This window comes from Ursus arctos, unplaced genomic scaffold (genome assembly GCF_023065955.2).
Source record: "Ursus arctos isolate Adak ecotype North America unplaced genomic scaffold, UrsArc2.0 scaffold_13, whole genome shotgun sequence".
Taxonomy (NCBI): domain Eukaryota; kingdom Metazoa; phylum Chordata; class Mammalia; order Carnivora; family Ursidae; genus Ursus; species Ursus arctos.
This window is the reverse complement of record NW_026622797.1, coordinates 2676835-2697155: the sequence shown is the minus strand read 5'-3', so window position 1 is coordinate 2697155 and position 20321 is coordinate 2676835. Positions and strand designations below refer to the sequence as shown.

Sequence of the window (20321 nt, the reverse complement as noted above, 5' to 3'; positions counted from 1 at the left end):
TCGGAGGGCCATTCTAGGGCAGAATTTTTGTTCGTCATACTTCCCATTGGAAAGACTCTGTTAGGAACCTAGAATACGGGATTTTCAGAACATGTGCCACATACATTGGCTGCTTTCCACACACCCTTCTCTCTTCTGCAGCTCCTGACGGTTAGTACATCCGAGCAGAATGGTCGCACTCCTCATCTGATTTACCATGTGAAGAAAGCACGGTTTGCTCGTAGGCCAAATTATGGCAGCAGAGAAAAGTGCCCCTATTAAAAAAAAATCTCTGTTCTGTTTTGCTACTGAAAGCTGGCACAAAATACTAACATCGGGAAATTACTAGAAAAAAGTGTTCTCCCTATTCTCACCCAAATTTCTTATCTCTTCCTTTGTTTGGGCCCAGACAGTCCCTGCACAATTCAGTCTGGAATTCTCAAAGCATTGGAAGCTGAAAACACATCCTAGTTTCACGGTTTCCCCTAAAAGAGAAGTTCATGCTTTCGGAGAGTTGAAGGAGGACCGTATAAAACATTTTCCTGAAAACCTGGGCTCCTGTGATCCTCCCTGGATTCAATTATTTCAATAGTCCTTTGCTTTAGCAAAAGAATATTGTATCCGGGCTTGACAGAAACTTAGAATTTTTTTACCGAATTGTTGTTTGGTGGAGGGAGGTTGCTGGGGTTCCAATATTATCACAACTGCAGGGGATGCACGCAGATGGTTCATTTTCTCTATCTCTAACAGATGCAACCCCTTGGAAACGAAGCTTATGTCACACGGGGATGCCTCACAGCACAGTTGACACCAGCGTCACCTGGGGGTGGCTCTTCGGAGAAGGGAGAGGGGGCTTGTCTGGGGTCACAGTGTCTTTGATTATTTTCCAGGCAGAATAAAATGAAAGGCTTCCCCATCTACTTCTAAGGGCACATCTATCTGGTCTCCTAGAAAAGAAGAAATCCCAAGAGTCAGACAGAAAGCATCTCAGCAGCATCACGACCCACTCGGCAGAGCTGCTGGCTGACTCGAGGGCGACACACCTGCCCCGAGTGGAGACGCCGAGCCTGCTCGGGCTGCAGACGGCCAGGGCGAGGCTGCTGCCTTCCCCGGGAAATGAGCTGGCTCAGGTTCACGCGCGCCACAGAAAACTTGAAGAAGCTCAGCCCAGAATGTCATCTTTTCTGCCCCACACGTTCCGCCCGATTCAGGTGAAACAATGTGCTCACCGACAATTCTCGCTCCCTGTCTTCACCTGGTGGCCATGTGCGTGAGGCTGGGAGGACTGGGGAGCAGAGGGCCTGGACTGTCGGACCTCAACTCATCAGGCTGCTCATAAGAGTGTTTTGAGGTGTCCTAGCTGCAATTCAACTCAAACTCCCGTACGGATGAAAAAGTAGTTAGCTAAGACTTAGTGCTTTTGAAAATGCATTAGCAAAACCGATCAGGCCTTTGGTCTCCAGCTAAACAGCAGTTGTGGTAAACCCAGCAGCTTGGCGCTAGCGATCTTTCCTTTCTAATAGAATTTAATTGCAGGTATATGAGAGCACGTGGCCTGAATGTTGTCATGGTGACCGTGACAAGAAATTGCCTTTTACGCCACGGTAGATCTCCATGACAATCCTGGCTTATTCATCTTCCAAATACTTTTTCAAAAGACATAATTTTGAAAAACAGCTATCACTGTGTATTGGTCACTGCTTTAAAGAAACTACTATTGCTGTCGCATTGGGCATCCGACCTCCAGCGGTAGAAGGAAGATGCTTGCACAATTATGTCCAAGATATAAACCACCACCAACGCAGAAAGCATCCGTTCACGTTTCCGTCAGACACGATAATGTTGATCTCGGGCGTTGGTGTGGGTCTTCCCCTGTAAAACCTAGTACAGGTGTCCCATTTCTCTGGGCCCCACAGAATCAGACAGACCAGCCCAAACCTGGTCCAAGCCAACACGACGTGTTCACCATGTCTTTCCTCCCCCCAGGGCCAGGAAAGAAGGTAGCGTATGATTTTTCACTTGCCCTTTCTTACAAGAGCAGTTGTGCAAGAGAAGGCATCAGACTAGATCATAACGGGGCAGAGAAGGAAGGAGAGAAGAGGCGGCACCCCTGGGAGGGTTAGACAGGAGGAGAGCCAGCCCCCGGCTAGCAGGTGCGTGGGTCAGGAGGGAGTTGCACACTGCCCATGTGGGGGCTATGAGTTTCCCACAGCACGGGAGCTGAGTACCAGCATTCTCTGAAAAGGAAGGGGAAACCCTTCATCGTGAATGGGCAGCTTCTAATAACGTGAGGGAAAGTGCTTGTAAAAGGACTCTGGAGACCAACAGCAACAAACATTTTTACCTTTATAAATGCATGGAAGGTTTGCACAACACATCGATTTATTTATACATGCCCATCTATGAAGGTCCAAACATATATGAAAGAAAAAACAAAGTACTTAAAAGATCTGACCATTTACCTCATCTATAATTCCATGCAGTCCAGAGGCCCAACAGGTAACATGGCCTGGGTCAAGGTCATAGTTACCAAGTAGCTAAGTGGGGAAAGGATGGGATACTAGCCCAGCTCTGTGGGCTTCTAGTCTGGTCCTTTCTTAAGCTTTTGGAGAACGTGGACAGCTCCTCAAATGGAAAAACCAGTAGAAGCAATTGTGGGGCTGACAGCATAAGGACCATAGAATCCCCAGACAAACAAGTAGATTTTCTGAAGCGATGCCTCAAAGAAAATCCAGGTCTGGGAGAAGCTCAGAGTGGCCGTTGCAGGGCCACTATTCCAGAGGTGGCCCCGCATGGCCTCGCTCAGGCAAGCAGTGGCTTCTCCACGGCGTCTGCGACCATCTGCTGCCATGAGCTCACCACCAGCCGCTCCCCCGGCTGCTCCCAGCTCTGACACTTAGCACAGCCGTGGAGTCCATGCGGCCGGTTCCGCAGCGCACCCACGGCTCGGGGCAGGTGCCGTGCACATCCGTGTGGAGTCTTAAATAAGTTGCACCGTCATAAAAAAATAATAGCTTTATTTACCCTCTGGTAGATCATAAAAGATAGCCATATTTCCTAGAGCTCTTTATTTTATCCCCAAGACCATAATTTAGAAAACACCGCCTAAACTGGAGCTTAAGATGTAAGGTGTCGAGCTGGCATTTATAAAAGAATTTAAAGAGCTTCCTACTCGTCTGAAAGACAAGGGACCAAGCCTCCCCCTTCAGCTGCATGACTCCGAGCATCTTACTTCATGCCTCCTGACCTTCACTTCTTCCTCTGGGAAATGCAGGAAGAGCAAAGGAACAGTCGCCATGCAAAGTTGCCGGGAACAGTGGCGGGCGCTCGGTGACCAGGGACCCTGGCGGGCGCTCGGTGATAACAGACCGTGGCGGGTGCTCGGTGATGAGCGGGTGAAGGAGCACCACATGCTGACACCGTTCCCCGCACCTGCTGCCACAGAAAGCTTCCTGCTTCGGGGTTCACAGGAGGTCAACATCTTAATAGCTATGATTACAATAGGAGGAAGTCACAAGGCAAATTACAAATTCAAACAGAAAGTTCCCTTTGGGTTGCTTGGGATACAGAATTAAGACAGCAACCTCTTTTTGGCTGCATTAATAAATTGCAATGACTTGTCAGTTAATTGAATTGAATTCTTTTGTGTTATTTGTCACTAAGTGTCACAAAATGTCACCTTAAATTGGTGAAATCACCTAAGATACTAGAGTTTTCCATATGTCACTAAATCCAAGACATCTGTAATACATCGCCACCCAACGATTATAGTCATTTTGATACTTTTAGGATGACTTGAGCCTTAGCTAATGAATTTTTTCAAACTTAATTATTTTATAAGTAGTATAGAATTCTTTGAAAATTATAGAAAAGCATGACAAAGGAAAAACAAATCACCTGTGATCCTAGAACTTAATAAAAGGCCTTAGGATTTTCTTGGCGTTTTGTTTTGCTTTGTTTTTCTATAAATCTTGTCTGGTTTTGGTTGGGAAATAGGCTATAGCTGAATATGCTAAAATGTGGGGTTCAGCCTTTTTCCCTAAAGCTAATGTTTGGTTTTTCTTCAGCTAACCTGAGGGAAAGTTAAAAGGATGACCTCGATTCAAGGATGTTCCTAGCACAAAATTGGCCCCTAAATGCTTCGCTGGGTTTCTACTGAAAGGCTACACGCACAGAGAGACCACCCCGTGATTAAAGTAAATGCGGGAAAGAGACTGTATTTTTCTCTTTCCTGGTGACTCAAGGAGAGAACGAAACACCCACAGAGTTTGCAGACACGCTCCTTCCTGGTCACAGCTCACTCTGCTGCCACCGCTGTTCTGGACCCCTCCCCGGGCCCCGCCAGCACCGTGGAGATGCGTGACCCAGCCCCGTGGCCCACCGCAGCGCCAACGCGCCGTCCCGCCGCCTGACCCAGGACCCCTCCGTGCCCTGTGTTCCATGGGAGGACTGCAAGGCGAGGCCCCACCGGCGTCCCCAGGGTGTCGCTGGGCTGGGCGTGGACGAGGACGCTTTAACCCGGAGCCCAGGAGCAAGGAGGCTCAGCTCCTCTGCACAAGGAGCCAGTGACATGGTAGGATTTTACCCCTGAGAGCAGAACGCAAAGCAGAGTCCCGTGCCTACGCCCCACGCTTCAGCATCTCGTCATGTCCCCTCCCACCTCACACTGTCTCACACCATCGAGAAGCACAAGTCCTATGCTTTGGGACTCAAACAGACAGGGGAAGATTGGATGAAAAAGACAAAGAGAAACAGGAAAATCTGTCTGATTCAGAAACTACACGGGCTCAGATTCAACTTGGTTGAGGATGAGAAAGATTAAAGCTTCGTTCGGAGAAAGCAAAACGGAAAGGAGAACCAAATGCACCTTCCCGTCCCGGGACCCTAACTGAACACAGGTCTGTGAGCCACGCTTGGGACCGCATGCACAGGGGCCTCCGCGCGGGGATCCGCCCACCCAGAATTCCCAAGGAGAAGCAGGGTTAGCATTGGACGGATACCGGCTGAGTGGCCGTCGTGTCCCAGGAATGTCAGCATTTTAACTCTCTGGTTTCCTTTCAAAGGATTAAGTTTGAGTTACTATGTTATTTTTTTGCCTACTGAGGTATCTGACTAACGAACAGATTTTTCATGAATTATTAAAAATTAAAACACACACACACACACACACCCTGATGTCAGGCAGACACGGACAAGCGTGTATCAGGCACATCACATGTTCTCCTGTCCTGGGCACAAGTCTTCAAGTGGCTTCCCATCCCGTCCCCTGGACCGGGCAGCCTGCCTCTGTCTCCCCTCGTCACGCACAACCCGGGGCTCCAGCACGGCTCCGTGACAATCAGGACGGCCACGCTCCCCAGCTCCAGGTAGCAGGAAATCTGAGGGAACAGCCCCCCAGGTCAACAGGTGGCTGAACGATGCAGCCCCGTGCAAGGGGCTTGGTGTTCAGCACGAAGAGAGGAAGAGAGAGAGGGGAGGCCCTGGAGGGGCATCAGCAACCCCTTGGTTCTCCTGGTGCTGCGGCAAAGAAAACCCACCTCCCTCGGGGCTGTAACCTCCTTTGTCTCCTTTGGACATTTCTTTTTATACAATCAAAACATAAAGAACGAAACCATAACAGAGAAAGAGGAAATTCAACGAGCTGCTGACCTGAAGGCAACGTGAAGGTTTAGCCGGTGAAATACAGGAAAGTCGGCTCCCTGCCCGTGTGGGCGGGGTGGCACGTCCAGGGCACGCCTGGGAAAACACTGTAGTGTCTCTCCCCAGAGCTGCAGCGGGACCTGCTTGCAGCCACGCAGCCAGATCTGCGTTAGGATTTGAAACAGGAGACCCCAGGAGCCTCCCGTGGTTGAACAATCTTGAACACAACCTCTTGCCGAGAGAGGGAGAAGAGCAGACACGAAGGTGAACTCCTAACTCATTGCTCCGGTCACCGTTTTCAGACTTCCCGAGTGCCCCCCGATGATGCTGCATGAGCTCGGATTGGTGTGTGTTTACCCTGCATGGAAGAAGGGACTCCTGAAAACATGGCCAAGCCCTGGGGGGGGGGGGGTGTCAGGCTGGCCGTGGGTGCTGCAGCCGTGCTCCCAGGGCCCTCCCAGCGCCTTGACCTAGGTGTGACCACAAGCAGGGTCCTCAGAGAAATGGCAGTTCTTGGAAATGTTTCCGACTCTGACCGTGGCCCCTACTGCAGCACACGTGCAGGACTGGTCATTGCGAATGACGCAGGCGTGACACTCACGGGTACATCCCGGGCCTGGTACGGTCTCCATCACCCACCAGACACGATCTTGTCACTCTGCCTACATCCATTTCTGCAGCCAAGAGTAGAGAAGCATATGCAGTATGGGATCCCTTCGTCCTTGTTCTCCGGGCCAGTCCACGCATGGAGGGTGAGGAGAGGCAGAACAATGGGACTTTTCATCCCTCCGCGAGACGCAGCTCCTCACTGACCTCACCACAGAGAGCCACGTGACTCTGGTAAGAGGCGCCAATGAGACCAGAACTGTTTTTCTCTCGAACAGGTTATAAACTAGACTGCAAAGAGGCGATGAGAAAAGGGCCGTTCCCTCCCACCATGACACGCCTTGTTTCTGAGTGTTTCTGCATGAGGCTGCAAAGCAAAGGACTGTTCGGACCCCTGTCTAGCCACTTAACCAAGTAACCAGAACCACCTTGCGACGTCACAGACCATAAATCATCACCACCAACCTTCAGTCCCACGGACACCATGTTTATGTCTAATAAGGAAAATACTTCTCACAAGATAGTGGTACAGAGAACCCTTTTATCCACCCAGTTCTCCGTGCGGAGCTACTTACAAAAATCTACGGGATGCAGACAGGAGTACCGTAAGTATGCTAAAAGCACAACAGAATTCAGTGGTGAGCTTGTTCCTGCGGATGCCAGCAGTCAAGTACGAGACTGACCCCTCGCAGAAGGAGCTTCCTTTGCTCCAGGAATGCAGGCTCCTGGAACCAGCCGGGACTCTCTCGTACCCCCTGGGACTTGCAGACCCACTGCGCAGTTGCTGAGAAGCCCATCACTCCTCTGTGCAGCTCCCGACCTGCGCACGCACAGGGCAGCCCACCACCTCAACAAGGCCAGTGAAGCGGGACCCTAGTGGGGAGGGGGGTTCAGTACGTATTTTGTTTAGCATGAACCAGAAAGAAATCCGATGTATTCATACAATTAAATCAGCCTGACCAACACCCAGGTTTCAAATGACCTGTTTGGCACCTGCGAGGACCAGGCCTGTTGTTCCCGCCATGCCTGCTGTGAACGTTCAACCTGGCCGGTACAGATGCCGTGGCTTTGCCTGGACACGCAGCATTCTCACGTAGCGGGATCGTGGGAGCCAGGCAAAGCAAAACACCCGTAAAACCACCTTATCAAACCCTATTGATGATGTTACTATTCAAACCACAGAGCTGCTCGAAATACTGTGGGAAATCTCCCTTCATCTAAAATGACCCATTTTAGGCCTAATACCTAGAAAAGCTTCTGATGAAGACCTGACCTCTGCATGAGGTCAGTAGGCTCTCCCACAGCTCCCGGCAGACCCAGCACAGGGCCAGCCCCCCACCCCAGCGTCACCTTGTTCTGAGGGCCCTCTTGCCATTGTTACTCCCGGCTTATCTTGAAGGCACGGGCTAGAGTCTGAAAAGGAATAACGCACATGGAATCATATATATGATGTCCCCAGCGAGCCACAAATTCGGAACAGACCTCGCCGTCTTCCGAGAAAGCAGGAGACTGTCCCAGCTTCATGCACAAGGCAGACCCCTGCTGCACAAAGACATAATTGCACAAGTCCAGGCATTTCTTCCCTTCACCCAGAACGTCACCTAACTGAAACTTCACTGTGCGGGATCCCCCCTCTAAAATCTCATCGCCACCGCCGCTCCACTGGACTGAGCAGTGTCAGAGAATGCAAGAAACTGAAACAACACTTCACGCTCACCACGCTCTTAAAACTGGAACCCATAATCTCACGGAGAAACAAGTGAATGCGAGCAGCTCTTACCTCTACCGACGCGGCTGACTTTGTCTCAGGCAAGGTCGAGTCCCATTTGCCCTGTTGAGGCAGAAAGTGAAGAAAAAGTCCTGTAAGTCACAGGATGGCATATACGGCGAGCAGCTGTGCTGGTGAGGACAGGTAGGCACTCACCGAGCCCGGGAGTTTTTTGCTTCTAAACATCAATCTCCACATGGTTCTAAAGAATTGGAGGAGTTTCTCGAGCTTTCAGGAAGGCTTGAAGTAAACAGCAAAAGAAGGGAACTTGCAAACTTTTGTGCAACTTTTACAATTCAGTCAAAGGAAGTGATGATGTTCCCATTACCAACCTCAAAACTCAACCCAAAAAACCAAAAAAAAAAAAAAAATCCCACCAAAAATTAAAAAACAAAAGTGACTGGTTTCATCTCCAGATGCGTATTTAATTAGCAGGACTATCACTAACGGAACAGGACAGACGTCCTAAGGCGACTCATCGGCTCTCCGTTCCCTGGGAGGCAATCACTCCGGCTGCAGGACCGCCAGGGCCTGGGGTCTGCGCACACACGAGCACACAGCTAGTGACAGTCCGGCCCGGTTCCGTCGTGGGGTTCAAGCCAGAAACACGCTTCCAGCATCCCTGCCTCTCCCCAAGCCTCTCTCGGGCTAGAATAACACCCTGAGAAGCCTGAAGACTTTACTTAGCAACGTGCTTTTAGGAATTTGGGAACAGAAAGCCAGGCTAGTCTTGTTTCTGTGCCCACAAACTGCGGGGCTCATTTCCCTTTTCTGTTTTATTCATAATCTGCCTTCCACTCCCTGCTCCTTGGCTCATACTTACTACAAAATAAGAGATAGAAAGAAAGCAAACTTTCAATGAATCTCCTGCACCCCTCGTGAGCAGCCATGGCTCACCCCACGCAAGAAAGGCCAGGGATCCCGCAGCAAGAGAATTCTGCATTGCTGGGCATGATTTCTCTCAACTTCAACCTACACCGCCAGTCTTCCCACACACCTGGCCAAGGGCAGCGTATCTTCCACTCCTTCGTTTCTTCACACCCCTGACTCTCCACGTTCGGTGCACGTTAGAAATATCTGAAGCTTCTTTTTTTTTTTTAAGATTTTATTTACTTATTTATTTATTTTGGAGACAGAGAAAGAGTGGGGGAAGGCAGAGAGAATCTCAAGCAGACTCCAGGCTCAGCACAGAGCCCGACGTGGGGCTCAATCCCACGACCCTGAGATCATGACCTGAGCTGAAATCATGAGTCAGTCGCTGGACCGACTGCGCCATCCAGGCACCCCGAGACCCCTGGAGCTTAGCAAACCCCTAGACGAAACCAGTCCAAAGTGCAGGGACAGAGTCCTGGCACATCAGCACTGACCATGCCTCCTACGTGATGTTGTTGTGCCGTCAAGGTTGAGAATCCTCGCTCTCCTGTCCCTTTGTCCCTGTTTTGTGTCCCCCAGCTGGACAGTGAGTATTAAATAGTACACACACGTTCCATGATTCATTTTGGCAACCTGTGCAGCAGCTGGGGCTGCATTGGGCATGTGTGGCAAACACCATGGGTCTCCTCCCTGGCAGCCTGTCTCCCTTCATGGAGAAAGTATCTTTCCTTCTAGAGGGAATGGATCCCATGAAGCCGAGAAGAGCGTGACCCTGCCGTGATCACCCTGTTGATTTGGGCCTGGTCACTTTCCGGGCACAGTGTTGCTCCGAGATGGGCATGAACCCCACAACAAGTGAGGCCTGCCCAGGGCTTTGGGGGAGCCACCGGCCCTGTCTGTCCTGGCGGCCAGCTTTGCAGGCGCTCTGAGTCTGGAGTTTGTGCTTGTGGTACCTAGGGAATGTGCCTGCCTGGGCATGGAGGGAAAGTCAGTGTTAGGACCCTTGCATGCAGACCCACCAAGAGCCACATCTTTTTCAACCACACGGGCTGATAAACTGCCCATTTTGCTTGTGCCAGTTTGATGTGGTTTCTGCAACCTGAAAAAGAAGTGTGAGGCCTAATGCAACATCAGTGATGTGTCTGCAGATAAAGTCCCCAAAGTGCCATAGACTCATGCATTCCTCCATTGTCTGATCCAACCCCACGACCCACCCACCAACCGGTCACCTTCTGCGGGGGGCTGCCCTAACCAGGGCTGTCTTGAAGCCCCTAAGACCGCGTGTACAAGGTGTTCAATATTTGGGGGGCTCTTCCTGAAAACTCGAGATGCTGAGTTTGCATATTCTCTCACTCACAGTCATGGAGTTTCCTTCTTCACTTTCTGGGGCCCTCACTTAGCCAACAGGAGTCAGTGAATAAGCAGGGGCGTCAGGCTCAACGGAAATGAAGTGCCGGTCCACCGACCATCTGGCAGACCCCTTCACACCTCCGCTTCCTCCCAACTGTTCCCCATTCCCTTGACACCGCCGGACTCAGCTCCTGAGCCAAACGTGGGGGGCAAAGGGCAGGGTGTCTTTCAACTCCAAGAGTGCTGACCCCCATCCTTCCCACTCCATTCCAATCCAGGATGAGCAGAAAGGACTCCCCGGCAAGTCCCACCTTTCTCCCTCAGAGCACCTGTGATTATGCAGGTGGGGAAGGAGACAGAAGGCAGGTGGGGGGAGAGAGGGAACGGGAGAGCCAGGAGGACGATGACTCGGGTTTCCATCGTGAGAGGAATCGGCCTGTCCTCTCTCTTCCCATTACATCCTGTGACTGCGTTCTTGTCAAAATGCATCTAGCATGAGTTCAATAGCATCTGGGCCGGCTCCCCAGGGAAAAACTACAGTGACGAGGGTATGAAGCACTTCGCACAAGCAGATGGGACTCCAGGTGTGTGCCACGAAGAGAAAACCCCTCAGACTTCTTTGTGGAAAATAAACAAACAGGGGCAAATATGTTTGTGCTTTGTTAACTTGAAAGAAAATATCAGAACTATCTAGACAAAGTATCAACAACCATTCTGGAAAAAATATGGCTTGAGTATTTTTGTAAAGCTCTAGGAAGCAATCATGTGCCACAGGAAAGTGAGAGGCACCCACCATAGTGTTTACGGCGTTTGGAATTTCGAGTCTGGCCAAGCTTCATGTGACTCTGTGGGTCTGTTGAGATTAGCTTTTCAGTAGATAAAGTCAACGGCCCCACTTTATAAACCTAAGCGGTCTGGCTCCCTCCCAGAGTCCCTGTTTACTAGACAATGGGGCACCTTGCAGACTGTGTGCACCGTCCTCAAAAGCCACACTTGGCCAGGTACGCAGGTGATAGAGTGAATACACACTATCACTTCCTCAGTGAAATTCGTCCATGGGACGCTGAGAAAGCTCAACACTTTAAGCCCTGATTTGCCTGGAATGTTGCTGTTACTTTAAGTTACTGCGTGCACAGAACTGACCGCATGGTCTTGGGGCAGACTGTGGCTCCCGGGCGCCACCAGCAGGTGCAGCCGCAGCGGGGGCAGAGCTCAGGCTCCTGGTTGTCTCCTGCCATCAGATGCTGGGCAAGTGACTTAGCCAGGTAGCCTCGGTTTCCCTGTTTGCACAGGTGGGGCAGCACCAGCCTTCTGGAGGAGTTGGGAGAAAGGAGCAACACGCTTTAAACGCGGAGCAAACAACAGTCTGTCTGTTGGCCACACGGATGCAGGAACGTGTTCCCCAAACCGGGCTGGCTTAGCCCGCCTCAGAGACATTACATCACTCAAATGCTGGCGTCTGTTTCCGGTCTGGGATCCGTTGGAAGTTGACCCCAGAGGTGTCCGACTAGACCTAACTGGTCTGTATTTCTGGCTGGTTTCCCACCTCCGGCCGGTGGGGGCTGCGCGGCCACGGACAAACAGCAGATGGCGCCAGAGACCCGGTCTCCGGCCGAGCACCCGCTTACGGGGAGGCTGAGCGGGGCCCTATCCGAATTCTACTTCCCATAAACAATTAGGCCGTAAATCAATGTCAATTCTGATGTTCTGAAATCGTTTAGAAATTCCCAAAATTTCTAACTTAAACTGTCGGGTTTATCCACCCTCTTCTCTGCAGTATTGATTCTTAAATGCCTGTGGACGGGGGTGGCTAGGGCACACACCCCCACCCCTGCCCCACACACAGGCCTGCAGGCTGCTGGAGTCCCTGTATCCACAGGTCCTGTGGTCCTCACTAAGCAAGCGCTCCTCCCTCCCACCTGCGCGGGGCGGAAACTGCGAGTCCGCCAGCCCGGCCGGGGCTGCAGGAGAGGACGGCGCTCATCTGTGTGGCTCAGGGCATGATCCCGGCGTTATGGGAGCCAAACACCAAGCTCCCACAGAGACCAAATTGTCGGGACAGCGGGGCTTGTTCTCCACAACCCAGCGTCCTCTCCCTCTGCTGGGGACCCAGAGCCCCAGAGACCCTCGGCCACATGTGGGTCATTTATTCACCCTGAGGGGTCATGGAGGTGATGTTACACCACCAACTGGGAAATGCGCCCTGGCCAGTCACCGGGGCTCCGGGACTGTGGCCGGCGTGTTTCTAGACGAAGCAGGCCAAGAGGCTGTGGGCACTAGAAGAAGGGGTGTTCCGGATTGCAGCTCCGGGCCCCCAGGGGTCAGGTCTGTGGTGAAACAGATGGGGGGCCCTCCGAGCACGTGCACTGCCTGCAAACGGCAGGATCCCCCCTGCACACTTAGAGATGACAGGAAAATGTCCCTCGGTGAGCAGCCAGCGTGGGAGGAAGGAAGGGAAGCCCACAGGGGCTGAAGGACACAGACCACGGGACTGGACCTCCACCAACTGGAGGCTTGCCGTTTTTGTCATCTTTGAATTCTGAATTTTAAAAACATTTTTTAATTGAGGTGAATTTCACATAACATAAAATTAACCTTTTCGAAATGAAGTGTCATTAAGCACATTGTCACTGTCGTGCAACCATCCCACCGTTCACTTCTGGATATTTTCATCACCCTGCAAGGAAGCCCTGAGGAGTCCGCGCCCACCCCACCCACCCAGTGGCCCTCCTCCCCCAGCCCCTGCAGCCTCTCTGGAGTTTCTGCTCCACAACTTCACATGAACGGAACCAGACCACGCAGGCCTTCGGCGCCTGGCCTCCTTCACGTAGCATCACATTTCTGAGGTCCAGCCCGCTGTAGCACACATCGGTACCTCGGTCCTTTCTATGGCCGAGCGGTTCTCTGCGGTGCGGGCACACCACTCCTCACTCAGCCATACACCTGCCGAGGGGCGCCCGCGTTCCCGCCTCGGGCTGCTGTAGCCGGCGTGGGCGTCCCTGTCTTCAACAGTCCTGCCTATGTAGCTCACGGTGGGATTGCTGAGTTACGGTAACGGTTTTCAGGAACTGCCAGGTTTTTCCAGAGCAGGGGAGCCATTTTACATTCCCACCAGCAATGTGCCAAAGGGCCAACCCCTCCACGATCTCACTCAAAACTTCTGACTTTGCATATTCTTTTCTTCTTCTTCTTCTCCTCCCCCTCCTCCTCCCCTCCCCCTCCCCCTCCTTCTCCCCCTCCCCGTCCCTCTCCCTCTCCCCCTCCCCTTTCCCCTCCTCCTCCCCCTCCCCCTCCCCCTCCCCCTTCTCCTGATCACAATAGCCGTCTAGGTGCGCATGGGACCTCATCGTGGTTCTGACGTGCGTCTCCCTCATGATGATGTTCAGCATCATTCCTCGTGCTGTTTGGTCACTTGTATGTGTTCCTTGGAGAAATATCCATTCACAACCTCTGCCCTTTTTCATGTGGGCTGTTCGTCGTTTTGCTGTTGGCAGCAGGTTTTCATACTGCCAGGAGAGCAGTACAGGAAAGGAGAGCCCGGCCCCGTGAGCGGAGGGGCTGGCACGGAGCCGGCCGTGGGAAGCTGGGACACTCAGTCGGCTTGGCAGGGGTCAGCTTGGGACAGCAATCCACTGAGCAGCATAAGAATCAGGAAATTCACCTCACGCGTCCTGGGCTCAGGTTTAAAGTATTTTTATAAAGTCATCGCTGGGGGCGCCTGGGTGGCTCAGTCGTTAAGCGTCTGCCTTCGGCTCAGGGCATGATCCCGGCGTTATGGGATCGAGTCCCACATCAGGCTTCTCCGCTGGGAGCCTGCTTCTTCCTCTCCCACTCCCCCTGTTTGTGTTCCCTCTCTCACTGACTGTCTCTCTCTATCAAATATATAAATAAAATCTTTAAAAAATAATAAAAATAAAATAAAGTCATCGCTGGTCATTGAACATGCCAGAGCTGTGCCCCCCGTGAGTCTGGGCGGATTTATAGTGGCGGTAGGTTCCCTTTGAGTTTCACACGAAAGTCGCGCCCACGCCAGGACTCCACCTGAGCCGCCCGGCAGACGCATCAGGGCTCCCCGTGGACGGACACGGGCTGGAGCCAGGCTGCCAGGAGTCCACACTGAAGGGGTGAGGCTCCCAAGTGTGCTCACAGCCCCAAGTCTCAACACCCACGCAGAGATGTGGCCGGAGGAAAAGACAGCGGACCCACAGAAGAGCCCGGGCTGCACCCAGAGCCTCCGACAGCAGGAGGGCAGCACTGAACAGAACATAAGATAAATATTTTTAAACTCAACAGACACATAGTAGAAGAAATACATGTAGACAAATAGCCGGGGCTCAGGGAGAGTCTAATTCCCTGGGAAATGCGAGAGAGCCTCCTGACAACTTAGTCACTCTACTCAGAGAAGATGATGGGTTATCGAACGTAAGAGTGATACTCAGAAGTTAACAGTGCTTTTGTACATCAGCAGGAAGCCATTTAAGGAGATGACATTCGAAATTGCAAAAAGGAGGAGGAGAAGGGAGAAACACAAGAAAGGACAAGAAAAGGATACCTGTAAAGTATAAAGGGTATATCTAATGAAAAAGTGTAAGGACTTTACAGAAAATATGAAAAAAATTTATTGAAAGAAATATAAGAAAACCAAAGTGAAGATAAATATCCTATTCCAGAATGGAAATCTTAACATGGGGAAAAAGAAGAAGAAGAAGAAGAAGAAGTCACTTTCCCCCAAATCAATCTATCCATTTAATGCAATGACCATCATAAATCCAAGCAGGAATATTTTTTCCTGGGATTCAAGTCAAAGAGTGAAGGCTGAAAAGTAGCCAACACTATTCTGAAGACAGGCAAGCAGGGGACACGCACGACCGGACAGGAATCAGCACTCTCGCCAGTGCCGGAGGGATCACAACTGCGCAAGGAGCCCAGCAGCGCCCAGAAGCCGCCCCCCACACACGAGAGCTCAGAGAAGGACAGACCGGACACTGAGGGACGGACGAGGGGTTCCAGCCAAGTGTCAGATCGGCCTCCTACCGAGGGTAAAAATAAACGCGAGACCAAAATGGGAAAAAGCTGAATACGTAATTGTTCAGAGGACGTCCAGGAGGGTGTATTTTTACTTGGACTACTGAAGGGTTTTTCGAACAAGTCAAAAATCCATACATTCTATTTTTAAAAATCAATAGACTTGACTACATTTAAATAAGAAACATTTTGCATGACAAAAGACACCACAAGGTCAAAACAGGCACAGACTAGAAGAATATACTCATAACCTATGTGACTTCAAAAGAATTAGCATCAGAGATATGTTACAGTTAATGCACACACTAGAGAGAGGTAAAGAGGTGCTTTTCATCTTCATCAGATAAACAAGTTCTTCACTCCTAAAAAGAGCATAAGTGGGGCGTCTGGGGGCACAGTCAGTGAAGCATCAGACTCTTGATTTCAGCTCAGGTCATGATCTCAGGATCCTGAGATCGAGCTCTGCGTCAGGTAGAGTCTGCTCAAGATTCTCTCTCCTTCTCTGCCCTGCCCCCTCTCTAAAATAAATAAATAAATAAATAAATAAATAAATAAATAAATAAAAATCTTTAAAAAAAATAGCCTACGTGTGCCCAGTTGCATCCAATGGGAGTTGGTGAGTATCTGGAAAAAGGACCTCTGATAAATTGCCAAAGGGAGAACAAATGAGTTCAACCAGTTTGGAGAGGAATATGTCAATGCCAAGTTAATTTGAAAATGTGCATATCTTATGGACATCAATTTCACTTTGAGTATTTAAGCAGAGAAATAAACTCTAGAATACGTTCATGGGAAGACACAGGTTCTCCACTGAGCACTGCTTAAAAGAACAAAAACTGGAAATCGCCTGACGTGGCTCCTTGGTAGGGGAACGGACAAATAAACACATTTTTCATATCAGGAAATGCTACACAGCACTCCAAGTGAATGAAACAGAACCACGTGATCAACATGAATAAATCTCAAAAGTAAAATTAAAAAAAAGAGCTTTTCGAAAATAAGTTTCAAGAGGGAACATAGATCGTGATTCCATCCATGTTAAAAAAATGAAAAACACACCCATTATTTATAGGTACAGACTGATCTGGACTGAACTGTGCCCTTCAAAAATTCACATGTTGAAGCTGGAACCCCCACACCCTCAGAGTATGACTCTCCTGGAGAAGGGTCTTTACGGAGGTGATCGAGTTAAATGGGGTGACGCGTGTCATGGGCCCTGATCCAACAGGACTGGTGTCCTTGTAAGAGGAGATGAGGCCACAGGAGTGCACAGAGGGTGCAGGAGATGCTGTCTCCGACCCAGCAGAGAAGAAGCGAGCAAGCCTGCCCACCCCGGGCTGCAGATGTCCAGCCTCCGGGCCTGGGAGGAACACTACCCCGTCTGTGGCGCTTGTCACAGCAGCTCTAGCGGACGAACACAGCCAGGGAGCCACATGCCTCTGTGGGCCAACCCAGAAGAGCCAGGAAACCGGCTCAAATGTCCACTGAGCCTTCAAACCACTGCAGTAATTGAACTTGAAATATGTGCCGAGTCCAGACATTGAAGCCTCTACTGGGGTTGTTTCAGGGGACACTTTCCCTGCTATTTATGGTCTTTGTCTACACCTGTGGAACACGTGTACTTAGCTTAGAGACTCAGGATACATGGTGCCTGCCTCCTCAACACTGCCTTACAAAATAGCCTGGCTGGGTCATGTAGACCGAGCCGGGCATGCTTCTGTGTGTGGCCGTCACAGTCCAAGTAACCAAATCACAACCACTCAGGTGTGCTGAGTCACTCTGCTGGACGATCAGCTCCTCCTCCTCAAACCCTCCTGGAGCACAGAGCTCTCTCCCGGAGTCTGAGGACCAGAAGATCCCTCTAAAGAAACAGCACCGCAAGACGGAAGGTCAGCGCTCTCCTCCCACAGAAACATGGGCCATCTCACGCCTTTCCCTTTGGCTCCATTGTGAGGGCCACGCCTTTGGAAAATAAATCAGTGTATGAAGTCTGAAGGGGGAGCACCCAGGTGTGGAGAAGACACACATCTATACACCGGACTGTGAAACAAGTGTACATTTAACCCTTGAACGATGCGGACGCTGGGGCACCCACCCCCACGTTGTTGAAAATTTACACGTAACTTTGGATTCCCCCCAAAGTTAACTACTACTAGCCTACTGTTAACCGGAAGGCTTACCAGTAACATAACAGCCAGTTAACACATAATTTATGTTATATGATGCTATAAGCTAGAGAAGAGAAAACGCTACTAAGAAAATCACAAGGAAGAGAAAATAGATCTACAGAACGCATTTAGGACCAAGTCAGGTCATTATCAATGACTCTTCCAGAGAAACTAGAAACTAGTTTCATTTCGTGCTTCATTATCCACAACTTGATGCATTTTAGGACTGCCACGATAATATTAATATGAAAGGACATCCCCATCACTTGAGCATGTTGTTTGACCTTACGTGGAAGCAAGGCTCCCAGGAAGCCCATGCACTCACTGGGGTCATGTGGGCACTTGGCCCAGGAGCCATCAGCCGGCCGGGAAGACCCAGTGTGGACATGGCATCCGGGGATTCAGTGCAGAGCTGAGCCATGAGCCAGAAGCTGGGAAGAACCACACGGAAAAGTAGGCTCAGGAGCAGGGTCAGAGGTTGCAGGGGCCAGCTCTTCCCGCAAGCCAGCGTGTGGGGCCCCGGTGGGGCCCCGGGGCCCCGCCTCAGCACTACCATCCCGTGGGGTGGGTACCTCTGTCGTGGGGGCCGTCCTGCGTACTGTGCGATGGTCAGCAGCATCCCTCATCTCCAATGCCAAGAGAAACTCCACCCCAGTTACGACAACCAAAACCATCTCCACACATGGCTAGCATCCCCCCGGGTGCCGGATCACCCCTGGCTGAGAAGGAACTGCACCTTTAGGAGCAAGACTCCAGCCCGCTGGGGGTCCTGGCAGGTTCTGGAGGAGGACGAGTGGAGGAGGCGGCAGAGACACACGTGCATGCACGAGACTGGGAAACGGCCGCAGCTGTGCCCCAGGAGCAGCTCAGAAGGCCCAGTACTAAGACTGTAGCTCAGTTAGAGCCCCGGGAGGAAGCATGACTTCACTCTGCGGCCTGGGGAGCTGGGCCAGCCTCCCTAAAGCCTGCTGAGCACGGGCAGGGCTCCCCGGACCCCTAATGCACAGCGGAGAGGCAACTAGCTCCAGGGAGAGGGGACCGTCCCCTTCCCAGCTCAGCCCTGTGACACACAACCCAGATGCGTGCAAGGCCAGGCACGCACATTTATGAAAGTTTCACAGATTCTAATTATTTGTGATTTACTCAGCAGAGTGCTTCTTCCTCTGCCCCAGATGGAACATGGGACCCCTGTCCCAGGACCTGTCTGCTCAACCCTGGCCAATGACAGGCCTTAGGTTCCCAGGACAGTTAACTTGTGTGTGTCAACCTGGCCTGGCCATGGGGACGGGTGCTGGCCAGACAGCAGTCTGGATACTGCTGTGAAGGTTTAGACACGCTTAACCTTCACATCAGTGACCTTTGAGTAAAGCAAACGGCCCTCCATCCTATGGACGGCCGCATCCTTCATTGGAAAGCCTTCGGGGGAAAGACTGAGGTTCCCCAGGAAGGAAGGGCTTCTCCTCCAGGTGCCCTGAGACTACAGCACCGCCTGGCAGCCTGCCCTACATGGTTTAGGCTGGCCAGCACCCTGAGCACTGGAGCCCATCTCCTGACAATACGTGCCAGCCGTCTGTATGTGTATGTACACACGCACAGACCTGCACACACACACATGCACACACACGCACACCCTCACACATGCACACACACACACGCCCTCTGTTAGTCTGGACCCTGACAGCACAATCCTTTCGTCCATAAAGGCAATTCTCATTCTGAAATTAGAAGTTCCCTGACACCATCCTTATACTCACACCTCCAACCTGATGGAAAAGTCTCTCCTGGACCAGAAAGCCAAGGAAGGGACCTGGTGCCTCCCTGGGCCCCCGTGGGTCACCGCCCTTTATGTGCAGGGGCAGGTCACCCCGGTTCCATTTCCTCACTGCCAGGTCAGAGGTTACATGGAAAAACACATCATTTGCTCTTTTGGTCTATGGGGCGATTGCTGTTCGATGTACCAGAGGATTTGTCATTGCCGAAGTAGTTACCTTCTGGGGACGAGGCGCCAGAAAATGCCCAAGGACGGCGGAGAGGCCAGCAGAGCATCCCCACCAGGCACAAGCCACACGCGCTCCCGCTCCCGCGCTAGGTCGCTAGGTCGCTAGGTCCTCACGGTGACTCCTCCAGGCACCAGCTCCAAGTTCCGCTGAGGAAATGGAGCCTGGCAGAGAAGTAATTTTCCCGAAGTCGCATGGCTAGCGCTGCGGAGTGGGGTTTAGCGGATGCCGAAGCCCGTTTTCTGACTGCTGTCATTTGCTTCCAGTCCTCTCGCTTCCCAAAGCAGCACTCGCAGGCTTCCCGCAGCGCGCTCGGGCTCACGGCCCCTCGGCAGAGGGCGGGATACGGGCGTCTGCGTCGCATAAGCAGCGCCCAGCCCTGAAGGCTCACCCGCTGTGCATGTCGCCTGTGCCGCTTGCCAACACCCGTGTAGACACGCAAACCCAGAAGGAAAATGTGCTTCCCGGTGAGGCCCAAGAAGACTGTTTTGCACAAGACTCATAAGATGCAAACTAAGTGTTTCTATAAAGGAAAATCTAAAGTCTTTGACCCAATAACTAGGAGTTTATCCAAAGATAAAGACATAAGTATGCAGATGTTTATTATAGTGCTTTTTATAATGGTGAGAAACTGAACACTTACCCAAATATTCAACAGCAAAGACTGGTACAAATAAAATATGGTATAAGTATAGGATGGAAAATTCTACAGTTGTTAAAAATACTTAAGAATTTTAGGGGAAAGTTATAAAATGTTAAGAAAACGTTATAGGGGCACCTGGGTAGCTCAGTCATCCGACTCTTGGTTTTGGCTCAGGTCATGTTTTCAGGGTCATGAGATCAAGGCCCACGTTGGGCTCTGCGCTCAGCTGGGTGTCTGCTTGAGATTTTCTCTCTCCCTCTGCCCTCCCCCAC

The 20321-nt window shown here is 51.3% G+C and overlaps 1 protein-coding gene across 2 annotated transcripts in view; it reads right to left on the bottom strand.

The window, feature by feature from the left end:
• Nucleotides 1-20321, bottom strand: part of RPS6KA2 (ribosomal protein S6 kinase A2) — a 332623-nt gene that overhangs the window by 272797 nt on the left and 39505 nt on the right. For both annotated transcript variants that reach the window (XM_026505196.4, XM_057310898.1), the window contains exon 3: nt 8006-8056. In XM_026505196.4, the coding sequence (XP_026360981.1) occupies nt 8006-8056 (51 nt within the window). The remainder of the gene's footprint in view (nt 1-8005; nt 8057-20321) is intronic.